Source organism: Giraffa tippelskirchi, chromosome 11 (assembly GCF_054371585.1).
Source record: "Giraffa tippelskirchi isolate mGirTip1 chromosome 11, T2T-mGirTip1v1.2.pri, whole genome shotgun sequence".
Classification (NCBI taxonomy): Eukaryota; Metazoa; Chordata; class Mammalia; order Artiodactyla; family Giraffidae; genus Giraffa; species Giraffa tippelskirchi.
The window spans coordinates 55,894,158-55,911,999 of record NC_137285.1 but is presented as its reverse complement, the minus strand read 5'-3'; the positions used below and the strand labels follow the sequence as shown (position 1 = coordinate 55,911,999).

The following is a 17,842-nucleotide window of genomic DNA, read 5'->3' as shown; positions in this document are numbered from 1 at the left end:
GCCACTTCATGCGAAGGGTTGACTCATTGGAAAAGACCCTAATGCTGGGTAGGATTGGGGGCGGGAGGAGAAGGGGACGACAGAGGATGAGATGGTTGGATGGCATCACCGACTCGATGGACATGGGTTTTGGTAGACTCCGGGAGTTGGTGATGGACAGAGAGGCCTGGCATGCTGCAATTCATGGGGTCGCAAAGAGTTGGACACGACTGAGCCACTGAACTGAACTGAACTGATAATGTACGGGAGACTTCGTTTCTTTGTGTTGTCTTGACTTTCTGCCATTTAACCCCAGAGCATGGGTGAAGGAGGGTTACTTAGCTGCTGTCATCCACTAAATTGTGTGGTGGTTTTGGTTTTTTATAATATTCTTCTCAGAAAGCAAACTTGTCTTCACAGTTTGGGATAGCCTCTTTAGCTGTGTGACTTGATGCAACTAACTCTGCTTGAAGATCCCTTTTTGGAAAAAAGCAAAGACAAAAATACTGTTACTGTATAAGGCTGTTCTGTGAAGAAAGAAATACTGGATGCAAAGTGCTTAGAAAAGTGCTCAGTAAATATTTACTGCAAATCAACTGTAGTTCAATTAAATATGTATATGTATGATAGAATTTTTTTTTAAGTTTACTGCTATGGTTACTCAGCATCCTCCCCCTCCCCACCCCCCATCTCGGATGGACCTTTAAGTGAGTACGTGCTCTACTGGCTTCTCCAAGATCTGCAATATAGAACAATCTGTTACTGTAGAGAGAGGGTGTGCTGCTGTTGTTCAGTCACTAAGTCATGTCCAACTCTTTGCGACCCCAGAGACTGCAGCACACCAGGCCTCCCCATCCTCCACTGTCTCCTGGAGTTTGCTCAAGTTCATGTCCATTGAGTCAGTGATGCCATCTTACCATCTCATCTTCTGCCTCCCTCTTCTCTTTTTGCCTTCCATCTTTCCCAGCATCAGGGTCTTTTCCAATGAGTCAGCCCTTCACATCAGGGGGTAAAGAATGGGAGCTTCAACTTTAGCATCCCAGTCCTTCCAATGAATATTCAGTGTTGATTATAATCAGAGATAGAGTATGTCAGCCCTATTTAGGTAGAATATTGTTTTTAACCTCAAACATTCCATTTTTATATCCCGACTCTCCCTCCTCACTGAAGGGCTTTGTGTCGGTAGAAACCTAGGGCGGTGTTCAACCCACATCAGGGCCAGACACCACCCCGTGGGGGCTTACCTTGGGTCGCCTTACCTAAAAGCAGAGGACAAGTAAGCATATCGTACAGACATCCTCCTCAGCCACTTTGGAAACCCTGCTCCAGCATGGCAGACAGCACAGCCAACACCAGATTGAGTCAGAGCTTTCTTGGCCAGAGAGATTTAGACACATCAGAAATATACTATAATCTGGAAAAGAACAAATATCAAGCAGAATAGCGTTTACCAAAGAACCGTACTGCCGGACTCTCTTGGAAGAAAACCAAATCACATAAATCCAGATACAGTGAGAATGGGTAACAAACTAGGTCAGCCAAATGCCCCAAAGGGCTTCATATTGTTACTATCGCCGGAGCATGGCTGGAGCACAGCCCCGGGCCCGGCCAGCTGGTCCTGCCCACGTGTTCCACCATCACAGCTGGGCATTCGTTCCTGGAGAAATTTTTCATTTGTTGTGAACTGACTGTAGGTCATGTTCCTCCATGTGCTTATCTCAAGTTTTTCTTATTTCTCAGCTCAGGTCATAGGGTTACCTCTGAGGATGAATGAAGCACCTTACATTTTACAAAGAGAGTAACATCCCTGACATGAATTACCTCCACTTTCTTATTCTCTACCAGAAACATTTCTGGGTTTTTCACTCACCTGGTCTCCTTCTTCCGGCTCACAGACTCTCAGACCACAGGACGCTCTCCTCTCAGGCTGATCTCAGACTCCTCCTCTCAGGCTCCTTTGACGACGTGGTTTCATCCATTATTTCTATATAATCATGCTCGTCTCCATGGCCCTTTTCTTCTCTTCATCAGACTTCTTGAAAGCACAGCCCCTCTCACGACTATGAATTCAGTAAACTTAAACCCTAACCCTCTGCCTCTCACTCTCCCTCTTTCTCTTTCTCCTTCCGTCCTTTTGCTCATCTGAGAGACACCAAAATTCAGTTCGGAAAGATGTTATTAAAAAAAAAAGTTGCAAGTAAGACTGGTTAGGAAGCATGAGCTTACATTCCTTTTCAAAGAAGAGGAGACTAAAAGACAATTTAAATATTCTTTTTTTCATTGGCATATAATTGCTTTAAGATGTTGTCTTAGTTTTTGCTGTTCTTCAACGTGAATCAGCCAGAAGTACACATGTATCCCCTCTGTCTTGAGCCTCCCTCCCATGCCCTCCCATCCAACCCCTCTAGGTTGTCCCAGAGCACCGAACTGAGCCCCTTGTGCTACAGAGCAGCTTCCCACTAGCTATCTGCTTTATACATGGTAGGTATATGTGTCAATCCTGTTCTCCCAGTTCGTCCCACCCTCTCCAGCCCTGTGTCCACACATCCATTCTCTGTGTCTGCATCTCTATTCCTGCCCTAGAAATAGGTTCATCTGTATTGTTTTTCTAGATTCCACACATATGCATTCATGTACAATATTTGTTTTCCTGACTTACTTCACTCTGTATGACAGTCTCTAGGTCCATCCACATTTCTACAAATTACCCAGTTTCATTCCTTTTTATGACTGAGTAATATTCCACTGTATATAGGTACCATTATGCAGAGAGGAGGAGGTAGTAGAAGAGAGGATCCTTTTCCCCTCCAGTGAGTATGTAACAAAGAAACAGGATGAGGGGTCTATCGAGGGAAGTTTTTTTTTCTCCCGGTGAAAATTATATATAAGGTTAAGTTTGGGGCTGCCCTAGTGGTTCAGTGGTAAAGAATCTGCCTGCCAACGCAGGAGACATGCAGGAAGACCCCACATACCTCGGAGCAATTAAGCTCATGCGCCACAACTGTTGGACTGTGCTCTAGAGCCAGAGAGCGACAACTACTGAACCCACGTGCTGCAACTGCTGAAGCCCAAACACCTAGAACCCATGCTCTGCAACAGCAGAAGCCACCACAATGAGAAGTCTATGCACCTCAACCAGAGGGTAGCCCCAGCTTTCTGCCGTAACTAAGAGAAAGCCTGCACAGCAACAAAGACCCAGCACAGCCAAAAATAAATACATAAATAAAATTTTAAAAAGGATAAGGTTACTAAGGGAAATGGTGGAGTCACTTTTCTTTAGAGATCCTTGACAATTGGATAGTTTGTTGTATCTGCAACTGTACATATGCAGTCAGGCTTTACAACATTGTTCCCTTTGCTAACTCTCTTGTCTGAGTTCAGGGCGGGGAATGAATAGACTCACATAGACTCACTATGTCTTCAAACACTGATTCTGAAGGAAGGAATAGTTTCTAACATATCAAAGATGCAATAATGGTAATTGCACTTCTAACCTTTTTGGTTCTTGGTTCTCTAAATCTTTGTGATCTAAAATAGGAAATTTGGATATGATATTCACTAGTACTGATCCCCATGACATTTAATGGATTTTTTAAGTCCAATATTATTTCTTTATTGAATTCTAGTGTTTGAATATCCCACTCCCAACACAGGCACAAAAGATTGTGAAGTTTTGATGATCTGTTAGAGGGAGAATGGATACGTGTATATGTACGGCTGAGTCCCTTTGCTGTTCACCTGAAACTATCACAACATTGTTAATTGGCTATACTCCAATACAAAATAAAAAGTTCAAAAGAAAAAAAAAAGATTACATGACAAAAATTTTAGCTCTAACATTTAATGGGATTTTGACCAAGCAAGATTTTTTTGTCTTTAGCATAGTGAAGTGAAATGAAAGTCAGGGGCTTCCCAGGTAGCTCAGTGGTAAAGAATTCGCCTGCCAGTGTAGGAGATATAGGTTCGATCTCTAGGTCAGGAAGATCCCCTGGAGAAGGAAATGGCAACCCACTCCAGTATTCTTGCCTGAAAGTCACTCAGTCATGTCCAACTCTTTGTGACTCCATGGACTGTAGCTTGCCAGGCTCCTCTGTCCATGGGATTCTTCAGGCAAGAATACTGGAGTGGGTTACCATTCTCTCCTCCAGGGGATCTTCCTGACCCAGGGATCAAACCCAGGTCGCCTGTATTGCAGTCAGATTCTTTACCGTCTGAGCCACCAGGGAAGCCTTTTACCATATTATTTAGTAATAGACATTGCAGTTAAGCATAGACACAGGAGCTGGACTTGGTTTAAATCCTGACTCTGTCACTCACTCCCTAGCTCTGAGGTCCTGGTGGGTTACATAATTTCTGTGTGCCTCAGTTTTCTCATCTGTCAATAGGGATATCATATTGGCTACCTGATAGGATTTTTGTCTTTACATGCAAAGGCCTTAAAGGAATACTTGGTACATGGTAACTGCTGCTGCTGCTGCTAAGTCACGTCAGTCGTGTCCGACTCTGTGCGACCCCATAGACAGCAGCCTACCAGGCTCCCCCGTCCCTGGGATTCTCCAGGCAAGAACACTGGAGTGGGTTGCCATTGCCCTGTCCAATGCAGGAAAGTGAAAAGTGAAAGTGAAGTCGCTCAGTCGTGTCTGACTCTTAGCGACCCCATGGACTGTAGCCTACCAGGCTCCTCCGTCCATGGGATTTTCCAGGCAAGAGTACTGGAGTGGGTCGCCAGTGCCTTCTCTGTGGTAATTGCTAAAAATTGGTAATTTGGTATTTTTACTGAAACATATGATGTTAAATCTTTGTTCACACCATGTAGTTCTGAAAGATATGCATTTGCTGCCTAAAGGATGTGTTGCTCCTTGAGGGAAGCCTTTTTGGAGATACATTAACTCTTTCAAGCCACTGCATTAAAATCAACTAACAGCCTAGTGAGTGCACTCATGGAGTTTCTTGCTGCAGGATTTTTGTCAAGTCCTGTGCCACAGATTGATGATGTATATGATCTTAGGAGACCTCCCCCGCCACCACCACATTTTTAAGACTGTCTCTTTTTCATGTATAAACTAGAAATGACTCTCTAAAAAGAAATTTGGACATTTCTGTGCGTTTGGGTATAGAATTACTTCTGTCTCCAGGATTGATAAAAAGGATGTTTGCATGAAGATAGGTACTACATTTGATTGAGGATATGTTAAATAGGCTTTTTTATAACAATATTTGAAAAGCCTTTTTTTTTTTTTTTTTGCCCTCAGGAATAATTCGGGTTTCACACCAGCAGACACTGTAGCTGTCATGTTCTGTTCTACACACAAATCCCTCACGTTGGGTAAGTAATCCACAGACTGAAACACCAGCTTAATATTGCCTTCAGATAATTGCATCTTTTGATTTTGAAATTCAAACAACTTTTCAAATTAAATGGAATGTGGGTATTGTCTACTTTGTTACCTAAAGAATGGTAGCAAAGTGGAGATCAGTCATGACTTTGAAATACCATCATGAATTAAACTCATTTTTGTGAGCCTAAATGTAATAGTGTAGGGTTTAGCTCTACTTGTAATCATGTTTTCCATCCTCATCGAAGGTTTTCAGGGTCGAATGTTCATGTTAAAAGTTGGGGAGTGGAGTAGTTGTAGGGGTGCAGTGAGCACAAACTTGGCTTTGGAAGGCCCTAGAGTGACCCCTGGAAGATGTTGACATATTTTCTGGAAGCTTGGAGCAGGGTAAAAATGATTGACATTAGTCTGAAGTTTGTTTCAGAATGTTATTTCTATAAAGGAACAACAATTTATTTAGTTATCATGAACTCAGTCTCATTAGTACCTAAAGTGAAATAAGTGCATATTTAATGGGCAAAAATAGATCGAGAAAAGTACTATTCTCTCCTTACCTTTACCCAGTTTAAAGGCATTATCGCAATAACCTATCCAGTTGTCTGGAATCCATGCTGTTAGTCGTTAAAGAGCATTAAGTAATAAGAAACTTTATGGAAGCATCATTCACAAACTCCTCGGGGTAGGAGGCACATTGTGGTTAAACTCGTATTAAAAATTCCTTTACATTTTGGCGTATAACTGACTTAACATTTCTCTAAGTCTGTTTATGTTAAAGTTCAGTCTGTAAACTAGAAATGGTTTTAGTAGCCCCAGACATTTCTGTCTGATAGAATTATTTTCAGTCTTGCAAAGTTGGGGAAATGATTTAGAAATTGGACATACTCTTAAGCAATTGCTATCTAGGACTTCAGCTTATTTGAATAAATTATATGTGTACTGTCCCTTCACTGCAATATGTCTATTAGGTTTTCCTTAGAATCATCACCAAAAGGAAGCTGAGAGAGCTTTGGAAGCTACTTTCTGATTCCAGATTTTGTGAACCTGGACAAATCACTTAAGCTCCCTGAACCTTAGCTTTCTCACTTTGTAAGGCTTTTTCTTACATTGTAAAGGTGTTGTAAAGACCGAAGATAAAACTTGTTAAGTATCCAACACAGGACGTGTCCATAATACAAGTCAGTCAGTGAGAACATGTGCTCAGTGAGTGTGCTGTGTGTAGATCGCTGTGGATGGAACCAGAGTGCCCGCCTGGAGAGCTTGGTGTGCTGCCTGCCGCCTGACACACACCCTGGGAGCAGCAGCTCTGATTAGTTATGATTAACTGTTGGTTATGAATGTGTTACTGTCTCCAGGGTTTCAGTCCCCTGGGTCTTGTTGATGTTCATATAACAGATACGGTTTAATTGTTGACCTCAGAAGGAATCAACCTGCACTTTCCCCCCATGATGTTGTTATGATGTGACGCCGGTGCTCCAGGTCTCCTGAACAGGAAGGGGCTTCTATAAAGGTAGGGAGGCCAGAGATGGGTGCCTCCAGACCCCTCAGCCGTCACGAGTCAGGGATCAAAGGAGCCTGTGCTGTTAGAGCAGGTGCTGAGCCCTGGCTGCGTCCAATGTGCTTCTGCATCTCTGAAACCCGCCCCACCCTTAGGATTTGCTTTTGTCAGGAAAACCCAAATGGATTGTGGTTTTTTAAAGTTTATTTTTATTTGTTTCTGGCTGTGCTGGGTCTCCATTGCTGCGTGGGGGCTGCTCTCTAGCTGCTGTGTGGGTTTCTCACTGAGCTGGCTTCTCTGGCTGTGGAGCATGGGTTCTAGGGACTGCGGGCTTCAGTAGTTATGGCTCACAGGTTCTAGAACATTTGCTCAATAGTTATGGTGCACAGGCTTAGTTGCCCCACAGCATGTGGGATCTTAGTTCCCAGACCATGGATCGAACCCATGTCCCCTACATTGGCAGGCAGATTCTTAACCACTGGACCACCAGGAAAATCCATGTTTATTTTTTTCTCCATAATTTTCTCCTGTGCTGGAGCTGGCCGTGATGAGCAAAGCTCTACCCAAGAAGCATACTGCAACCTGATCAGTATTATTTTCTGTAAGCAAAATATTCATGCTATTTTTTTTCTTTTCATTTTTTTAAACCTCAAAGCCATATCATTCTGTTCTTGATGCTTTCTGATTTTCAGTCATCAGAAAAATTAGATGAACACCAATCAAAAGTAGTTATTTTACTGAAAACATTGGGGTTAACTTGGACTTTAGCTTTGCACTTTGCTTTTGCAATATTCTCCCATGAAATAGATACTTGGAGCCTACAATAATATTCTAGTATGATAAACTAAATAACCATGGTGGTGTAAATCCTTAGTTATTTCCATAACATGGTGCTGCTGCTGCTGCTAAGTCGCTTCAGTCGTGTCAGACTCTGTGCAACCCCATAGACGGCAGCCCATCAGGCTCCGCCGTCTCTGGGATTCTCCAGGCAAGAGGACTGGAGTGGGTTGCCATTTCCTTCTCCAGTGCATGAAAGGGAAAAGTAAAAGTGAAGTTGCTCAGTCGTGTCCAACTCTTAGTGACCCCATGGACTGTAGCCTACCAGGCTCCTCCGTCCATGGGATTTTCCAGGCAAGAGTACTGGAGTGGGGTGCCATTGCCTTCTCCGTCCATAACATGGTAGACCTACTCTTTCTTGCAATTGCAAGTCCTAAATACTCATCCTGACTCTTCCATTGAAACATCCCCGGGTCTTAATTTCCATAGCTCCTGGATTAGGGACTTTTACTTGCAGCTAGGATATTCTATTACACCTTGATCACACCTGGCTTTCTGCCTGCAGTCTCCTAGGTAGCATTTATAAAAATGGCAGATTCATGTCAATGTATGGCAAAACCAATACAATATTATAAAGCAAAAAAAAAAAAAAAAAATGACCTCTTTGCTGCTTTCTTGTCTCAGTGAGAAGACACAGATAACCCTTGGGGCACCCTTATTTCTACACACAGCAAGGGATGTTTGGGTCCTATTGCTTGAATGGCCTTGTTGAGCCCTATAAATTTAGTGTATCGGTTTCACAAGGTCCAAGACACATTTCCCTCTACTGGTGACCTGACGTCTCTGGTACAGAGGAGATGCACAGCAGTCACCCAAGCTACAGCTGCATGGCAACAATAGAGCATCACAATAAGTGTGAAGAATTCATGTTTCAGAAAGCGGGGGGCAAATTTCAGGTAGGATCTATCACTCAGAGAGATACTTTCTTTTATTTCTCACCAAGATGAAAGACAAGAGATTAAAATATATCTATTTAGCATGTGGGAAATATATTTGTCCCTTTTGTGATCACTGTCAAAATATTTCTTTTAGTGATTTTACACACACACACGTGCATACACACACATACACATAATGTCTCAAATAGAATACATTAAGAAAGCTCTATGAAATAACATTGTTTATTAGTATATCTAGTATTTGTATTTAAGAATAAATTATTGCAGGCCAAGTGGTATCCAGGTAACTAATGAACCAAAGATGAAAACTCTGGTTTTGTGTAGCCTTCTGAGTATTCTCTTGTACATATGCTTGCAGTTTATTTTATTGTTCTTGCTTTTGCCCTGTCTCCATCTCTTCAATGTACTTGCATCTACACACATGCTGAATTTGATTCATTGCTTTTATTAGTGCATTTGCCATTGATTGATTAGTTCTTCGTATTAGTACTTTTTCTATTGATTGATTGCAGATGAAGTGACTATTTGACCTTTAATTATGAGGCTTCCTATTGAAAATGACATTGAGCTATGGCTCCACATAATCCATCTGGAAAGCCTGACATGATGCCATTCCCTGGAGTTCGTTCAGGAAGAAAGAGGAGGCCTCGAGGAAGTGCAGAGCTTTCAACGTGCTTCATCTAAAACAATACTACAGGGCTTGTTTACTGCTCTCCTCCAGTTGCAGCTCAGGGTTGGAGGTAATTATATTTTGTCAAGACAGCATCACTTGCTGTGGGTTGCTCCAAAAGCCATGAACTCTCCCAAATTATTTTCTAGCCTGATGGTGATATTTGTATACTAATAAGGAGACATTTTACATAGCAGAGTTGGGGGAACAGCTCACACCCTAGTTACCAATGGTTCAGTGCCCCGTCAGTCAATAGAGCTCATCAGTAAAGAAAGTCAATCTGAGGGATCCTGTGGCATTAGTATTTTACTTTTACTTTATTGATCTTTTTCTCTTGAGTGTTCAAATCACTTTGCTTATCTAGAGTTCTAATGTATGTAGAAAGTTCTCACTGTTCCTGGAAAGAGAAGGTTTAAGGATGTTTGAGATCCTTAAGTATATGTTTATGTTAGTTTTTCAAGTTTTCAAATAGCAAAATGAAAGCATATACTCCTAGAGTATGTCAACTGACAAATGGCAGTCAATTGTGAGACTCCAAGTCGTTTGCTATTTCCAAAAGCCTTTCTGAATTGAAGGAATGAATGCTGTTTAAAATTTAAATAGAGTATCGTGATCAATGTGAATTGAAAGTCCACTGTGGGTCTTGCCATTTCTAGACATTTGTGTACAAAGACCAATCAAGGCAGCTGTTCCTCATATTGAACTTCATTATGAGTCTACGGTCACAGTCACACAGCTGGGCTGTGAGAAGAAACTGGATTAAAGCAGAAAGAATACAGCTTTTTGGGAGACATAGGATTCTGGAGAGAGTGGAAGGAATACATCTGGTCTGGATTCCAGTTCTCTCATCGAGTGTGAGTGAGTGAGTGAGAGCAAGTCACTCAGTCATGTCCGACTCTTTGCGACCCCATGGACTATACAGTCCATGGAATTCTCCAGGCCAGAATACTGGAGTCGGCAGTCTTTCCCTTCTCCAGGGGATCTTCCCAACCCCGAGGGATTAAACCCAGGTCTCCCGCATTGCAGGCAGATTCTTTACCAGCTGAGCCACAAGGCTGGAACAAATCACCCAACTGCTGTCAGCCTCAATTTCCAAATCTGTAAAATGAGAAGATGGGTAGGATGATACTTGAGATTCCTTCTAGTTTTAAGTTCCTGTGAGTCAGGTGCTCAGTGACTACTTGACAGATAATACCACCATTCTGTAACAGTTTCCCTGCTATATGTAAAAAGGAACAGGTTTTTTTAAAGCAACATCTATGTAGATAATGTTATAATATTAAAAGAAAGGAAATATGGCTGTTACATCTTCCTAAAGAGGCTAAAAAATATCTTTATACTCTCCAAAGAGTTTCACAGTGGTGGTGGTGGTGCTCAATTGTTTCAGACTCTGCACCCCACAGACTGAAGCCCTCTACGGTCCTCTGTCCATGGGATTCTACAGGCAAGAATTCTACAGTGGATAGCCATTCCCTTTTCCAGGCGATCTTCCCGACCCAGGAATCGAATCTGCATCTCTTGCATCTCCTGTGTTGCAGTCGGATTCTTTATCACTGAGCCACTTCAGGGTTTCATAGGAGAAACAAAATCTGAGAAGAATCTTGTTTTCAATTTTCCTTGAAAGCTTTTAAAGAGTGCTAAAGGATTACCCTGCAACTTGGGCTGAAAAGATCATTTAATAACATCTGGGTTGTTTTCTCCAGGGGAAATGGAACTGAAATCCAAAAGTTTGCATTTGTTTTTCTTTTCCCATAAAGCTTCTCTGCGATTTTATTTGGCACATAAAGACTGTTATCTTGATGAAGCTACCCTACAGTTGGGAAGCACTTTTTTAAAGCCTTTAACCATTAAGTCATGTTACCTAAACAATCTTAAGTGTTAGCAAATCAATAATTATTATTTTTCATAAGTGAAAGCATAGGAAAAAATCTAAAAATGTATCCCAGGTCATATAATTAACAGAGACAGGATTCCAGGTCTCCTAACTTCCAGAACTGCATTGGACAATAGGATATAAAAGTTTTTCAAAGACCCAAAAGTGCCAAACTGGTTCTGAGTATTGTAAGTGTACACTGTCAGTGTGTTGTTTTTGCTTTGGCTCCATCCCTTCATTCTTTCTGGAGTTATTTCTCTACTCTTCTCCAGTAGCATATTGGGTACCTACCGACCTGTGGAGTTCATCTTTCAGTGTCTCATCATCTTTGTCTCTTTTCATACTGTTCACGGGGTTCTCAAGGCAAGAATACTGAAGTGGTTTGCCATTCCCTTCTCCAGTGGACCACATTCTGTCAGACCTCTCCACCATGACCCATCCGTCTTGGGTGGCCCCACACGGCATGGCTTAGTTTCACTAAGTTAGACAAGGCTGTGGTCCGTGTGATCAGATTGACTAGTTGTCTGTGATTGTGGTTTCAGTCTGTCTGCCCTCTGATGCCCTCTCTCAGTGCCTACCGTCTTACTTGGGTTTCTCTTACCTTGGACGTGGGGTTATCGCTTCAGGGCTGCTCCAGCAAAGCACAGCTGCTGCTCCTTACCTTGGACGTGGGGTAGCTCCTCCCGGCTGCTCCTGCACCATTGCAGCTGCCACGCAGACAAATAGATGGGGAAACAGTGGAAACAGTGGCTGACTTTAGTTTTCTGGGCTCCAAAATCACTGCAGATGGTGATTGCAGCCATGAAATTAAAAGACGCTTACTCCTCCTTGGAAGGAAAGTTATGACCAACCTAGACAGCATAGTAAAAAGCAGAGACATTACTTTGTCAACAAAGGTCCATCTAGTCAAGGCTTTGGATTTTCCAGTGGTCATGTATGGTCATCTATAAAGAAAGCTGAGTGCTGAAGAATTGATGCTTTTGAACTATGGTGTTGGAGAAGACTCTTGAGAGTCCCTTGGACTGCAAGGAGATCCAACCAGTCCATCCTAAAGGAGATCAGTCCTGAGTGTTCATTGGAAGGACTGATGTTGAAGCTGAAACTCCAATACTTTGGCCACCTGATGAGAAGAGCTGACTCATTGGAAAAGACCTTGATGCTGGGAAAGATTGAGGGCAGGAGGAGAAGGGGACAACAGAAGATGAGATGGTTGGATGGCATCACCAACTCAATGGATGTGGGTTTGGGTGGACTCTGGGAGTTGGTGATGGACAGGGAGGCCTGGTGTGCTGTGGTTCATGGGGTTGCAAAGAGTCGGACACGACTGAGCAACTGAACTGAACTGTCAGTGTGAGTTTGAATCATTTAATTAATTGTTTAAAAATTACTTCTGATTACATTGCTAGTTATAAGACAGGTTAAAAATATTCAGTATATATAATTGCATCCATATGCATATACTCCTTGTGGACCCATCATAAACTGGCACACGGTCCTTATATTTTCTTTATTAACAAAAAGTTATATTCTATTTCAACTGTTTCTTGATGAGTTACCCCTTAACTTTTATGTGTATCACTGCCTTCTGTGCTTGCAAACTAAGAGCTACAGTGCTGTTTGACAATAAACTATTACAGTAGAAATCAAAGTCCAGGGTAAAGACAGAAAATAGAAGCTTGTCTTTCAGGCATAACCGTAAATATATCTTTTGTCCTGTGGTTTGCTCTTAGAGCTGCAGTTCTGTAAGGAAAGGCAGTCTGGAGACTCCTACCATCTGACAGATTTTTTTTTAATGAAATATAGTTTATTTACAATGTTGTGTTAGTTTCCAATGTACAACAAAGTAATTCAGTTATAAATATATATGTGTGTGTATATATATATATTCTTTTTCAGACTCTTTTCCATTATACATTATTACAAGACGTTGAATATAATCCCCTGTGCTATATAGTAGGTCCTTGTCATTTATCTGTTTTAAGTATGTGTGCATCTGCTAAGTTGCTACAGTTATGTCCAATTCTTTGTGAGCCTAGGGACTGTAGCCCACCAGGCTCCTCTGTCCATGAGATTTCCCCAGCAAAAATACTGGAGTGGGTTGCCATGCCCATCTCCAGGGGATCTTCCTGACCCAGGATGAAACCCATGTCTCATAAGTCTCCTGCATTGGCAGGCAGGTTCTTTACCACTAGTACCACTGAGGAAGCCTATGTAGTAGTGTTTATCTGTTCATCCCATTGTTGTGTTAGTTACTCAGTCCTGTCAGACTCTTTGTGACCCCATGCACTGTAGCCACCAGACTCCTCTATCCATGGAATCCATACTTCTAATTTACCCCTCCTCCCACTTTTCCTTTGGTAACCATGAGATTGTTTTCTGTGTCTGTAAATCTGTTTCTGTTTTGTAAATAAGTTCATTTGTATCATATTTTAGATTTCCCATATGGTGCTATCATATGGTATTTGTCTTTATCTGACTTCATCTCTTAGTATGGTAATCTGCAATTCTATCCACGTTGCTGCAAATGGCATTATTTCATTCTTTTTTATGGCTGAGTAATATTCTGTTGTGCATGTGTGTGTGTGTATATATATATGTATATAGATATATATATTATTACATCTTCTTTATGCATTCTTCAAGCATCTGCCAGATTCTTAAAGATGCCACTGAAATTAAAGGCCCAGTAGATTTTGCCACCATGCTGAAGACAATTTAGGGGGAGTATCTGTCCTTCTGTACTGTTTTCCAATCCACATAAACAAAGAGAAAAATGCAGATTCTCGAACAAACTGATACATTTATGTTCAGAGGTTTGAAGATTACTTTACTTTAAATTTTTGTTTCTGAATTTGGTGTCTGAACTTAATCACTGGTGTATCCAGACTGTAATAAAAATTTAGAAAGTCCCCAAGTTCTGTAGAAATATCCAATTGAAGACATGTAAACCCCTCTGAGGTTCCCTAACCTGATGCTCAAGTACCATTCTTCTTAATGATACAGCAGATGTTCATCATGTTCAATGTTCGCCAGGACCAAAGCCCTGATGCCCCCACATTTCTGCTCCTTCTCCATGTTTCCTGTGCCAGGGACTGCCAGACATTTTAAACCACAACCTGCAGTTAGAAATACATTTTACAGTGTGATCCAGGAAACATTTGCATGTATGTAAAAAGTTTTACCAAACAACATTCACTCTCACTTTCTGTGATATATTCCATATTCCAGCCAAGTGCTAGATTAAAACCCATTACATTGATTCTGTAACTCATTAATGGATCATAACACAAGGTCTGAAAACTACTACTTTACATCTTGCTTGGTGAAATTTTATACCCATTCTCAAATACTTACCATGTCAGCTTTGGCTATTCTATCCCTTTTTCACAGAACCTTAACCCAAAATTCTGATACCACATGGGAACCAGAGCTGAATTAAGACTTGGAATGTTTCTTGATTTGCAGTAAGATCACCTCCATTTAGGTTTTGTTAATCCAGTTTACATAACAGAGTTTCTATGCCTTTTGTTGATATGTTTTTTAAATTGTTTCTCTATTCAACATGTTTTTGATTAGTAATTAGAATAACAAAGAAGATTAATTGAGTACTTAATAGGCTAAATGCTTGTTACAAGAGGTAATTTACTTGAAAATATTTTATGCCAATGGTTCCTGTAGACTTCAATACCCAGGAGAGCCCACTGTTCTCAAGGAAAATTCTCACTGGAATATTCAGCTACTATTTTATCAGAAAGAAAGTACTCCAGGGACTTCCCTGGTGGCTCAGTGGTGAAGAATCTGACTTTCAATGCAGGGGACGGGGTTTCAGTCCCTGATCAGAGAAGTAAGATCCCACAGGCTGCGGGGTAACTAAGCTTATGAACCACAGCGAAGAGCTAGTGCAGCCAAAAGAAAAAGAAAAAAGGAAAAGAAAAATGTATTTCAGAGGAAGCTACAGCAAATGCTTTTATTATCCTGTATTTATCAGAGACTTTACTAATTAGCATAATGAATTCAGAAATAGGTTTCTATTGAGGAAATTACTGCCTTGTTGCTTTGTACGATAAGTAATAAATGGACGACCTTCACTCATACGTAGACTGTCTTAAAACTTTAGAGTTGCACACTTCCCACTTGCTCGAAGAATCTAGGAAATCCCGTGTCCTGAATGTGGAATCCCCAGGGCTGCTCTGGGGGCCTGATCCCTATGGGGTTTTGTGTTTAGCCTCTGTCTGGAGGCCTGAGGGCTTCCCAGGTGGCTCAGTGGTAAAGAATCTGCCATCCAATGCAGGAGCCACAGTAGACGCAGGTTTGATCCCTAGGTCAGGAAGATCCCCTGGAACAGGAAATGGCAACCCACTCCAATATTCTTGCCTGGGAAATCCCATGGACAGGGCAGTCTGGTGGGGTACAGTCCATGAGGTCACAAGAGTCAGACACGACTGAGTGAGCACACACAGGGGCCCTGTAGTCCCCTGAGGCTGACCACTGGGGTTACTGAGCCCTGCGCTGAGAGCCCTCTCATGCCAGGTGCTGGTGAGAACCCTGGAGAGGTCAGAGCTGGGACCTCAGGGAACACATTTACTGCTAATATGTGCTAAGTTAGAAATATCTGTATCTGTGGAGCTTACTTTCATTCAGAGCTGCTGGCAGAGCTATGGGGGTGGAGAAAATTTTCACCTCCCTTCCAAATTTCTTTAGCCACTGTCTACTACCTGCCAGAAGAATCTGGAAGTTACACCTGACCAGCCTGGTGCAGGATATCCCCAAATCCCTTTCCATGCCCCAGCTCACATCACTCCCACAGTCACCGCCACAAGGAAAGTGAGCTCCCAGGGGGACAAAAAGCTTGCACAGGTCATGTGACCCCAAGTGGCAGAGCCAGATGTCAAGCCAGGTCAGACTCAGCCCCTGTGCCAAGCTGCAATGAGAGCTCCAGGAAGGTCCTGTGCTGTGAAGCTCAGCTTGAAGCTTATCCCTTGGTCACTGGTGTGAAAAGTCTAGGCTGGATGATCTCTGGGACCCTTCTGGTTCTAATAGTCAATAATTCTTTCTGATTTTGAAAGACTTAAGTGTAGCTTTAGAATCTTGAGTTATTCAGAGAAACACCATAGGATCAGCATTTCCTGAAAGGTGGCCCTTAAAATTATAGCAAATTGCTCCCTTAAAAAAAAAAAAAGGTAGATTACTGGGCCTTATTTGAGGGATTCAGAATTTTTAAGAATAAGACCTCATAGACTGATTTTTCAAACATAATTTAAAAAGTAGAGTATTTACACAGAAGTGTAAGAGCCACCATATCATGTACATCCATAATCATGTCCCAGCTTCTAGAGAAGCTAACTCACCCACTCAGGTTCTCAGGTCTCAGTGATGGAGCAGGAACAAGAGAGGTCAGCGCTTACATGTAGCAGCTTCCCCGCAGCCAAGCCCGACTCACAGTTGCTACTACAGCTCAACAGCAAGGAGATAGAAAACTCCACACGCTGCACAGCGGCACCTCCATCTGTGTACCTAACCTTTATCCCTCTGGGCCTCTTCATGTCAGTTGTTACTGGTAGAAGCTTTTAATTCCACAGTTTCACATTTCTTTAAAAATAAAAGCCACCAAGTCATAGTTAGAAGGAACTCTAAAGAGTTTCGTTTTACACATTAATAATCAACTCACATGCCTGAAGCCACGTGTACCCTGTGCTTCTGAGAGGGAAACCTCCACAGGAATTCAGGGGCCTGTCCCTTCTGAGGGGGCCTCTGCCACATCCAGGAGGACCCACCACGGCCCCCCTTCCAGGGCTCCCTGTTCATCTCTGCACCCGCCGTCAGTTGCAGAGGGGATAGTTGATTATTATTATTAATATTTAGAAAGCTTGCCTCTAGCGGAACTAAAATGTGCATCACAGAACAACAGTTGTTTGCTGCATTTGAAGTGGAGCATCACACCCAGGAGAGCGCCTTCACTTGAAGTTTCTCTCTCCCCATCTCCACTTGCAAACAGAGATTGATGAATAACAATGATTGCTTCAGAATTGCCTCTCTCCCATTATTTATTTGGTCGTATCTCTTCCCAGAAACCCCCTTAATTGAACCAGACACTATAAACCACTTTGCGTGAATTTGATGACAGCCAGCTCCTTGCTTCTTTACAGTAAATAATAAAGGACTCCAAGGCTACAGAATGAGGTGACACCCACCACCTCCTTGTCCCCATCTGTAGCCCATGCAAAAAACACCAGTCAGATAGTAAAGTCAGCTGCCCATTTGTTAAAGCCGTGGGGGATGCTGTAGGTTTTTGACAGATTACTCTGGAGGCAGGAGGAGATGTAAAATTGTACATAAAAGATTCCTGGGCCCCAGGAAGCCAGTTCATTTGGAAAGTCACCTGTCCTGAAGCTGAGCACGTTCATGGTTTTGAGGCAGTGACGCTTCCCAGGTTTGATCTCCATGCTAGTACTAGTATCCTGCTCTCCATGCTAGCACTACTGTACTCGAGTACTGCTAGAACAAGCTTTTTAAATAATAATAAAAACCAACTCTTCTGCAACTGATAGCAAATGCAGGGATATGCAGGAATAAATAATGCCAGTGAAAAGATGCTTTTAAAATAGCATTTGCTCAATTCATGCATTCATTCAACAAGTGTTTATTTCATGCCTAGTTTGCACCAGGCACCATTCTGGGCCCTGTTCTGTCTACAGCAGTGGACAAAATACGAAAAAGTACTCCTCCTTATCCATCTTCCTCTCCAGCGGAGGT

The 17,842-nt window shown here is 42.2% G+C and overlaps 1 protein-coding gene and 1 long non-coding RNA gene across 5 annotated transcripts in view; one reads left to right on the top strand and one right to left on the bottom strand.

Moving 5' to 3' along the window:
- The window catches only part of SLC10A7 (solute carrier family 10 member 7), a 310,137-nt gene that overhangs the window by 270,961 nt on the left and 21,334 nt on the right, over window positions 1-17,842 (top strand). For all 4 annotated transcript variants that reach the window (XM_081544288.1, XM_081544287.1, XM_081544284.1 and 1 more), the window contains one exon: window positions 5,232-5,305. In XM_081544288.1, the coding sequence (XP_081400414.1) occupies window positions 5,232-5,305 (74 nt within the window). The remainder of the gene's footprint in view (window positions 1-5,231; window positions 5,306-17,842) is intronic.
- On the bottom strand, window positions 9,543-16,678 carry LOC145527032 (uncharacterized). Its single transcript, XR_014069417.1, has 2 exons — window positions 16,438-16,678; window positions 9,543-11,940 (listed from the first exon to the last, which is right to left on the bottom strand). It is a non-coding gene; the product is annotated as an uncharacterized LOC145527032 (long non-coding RNA).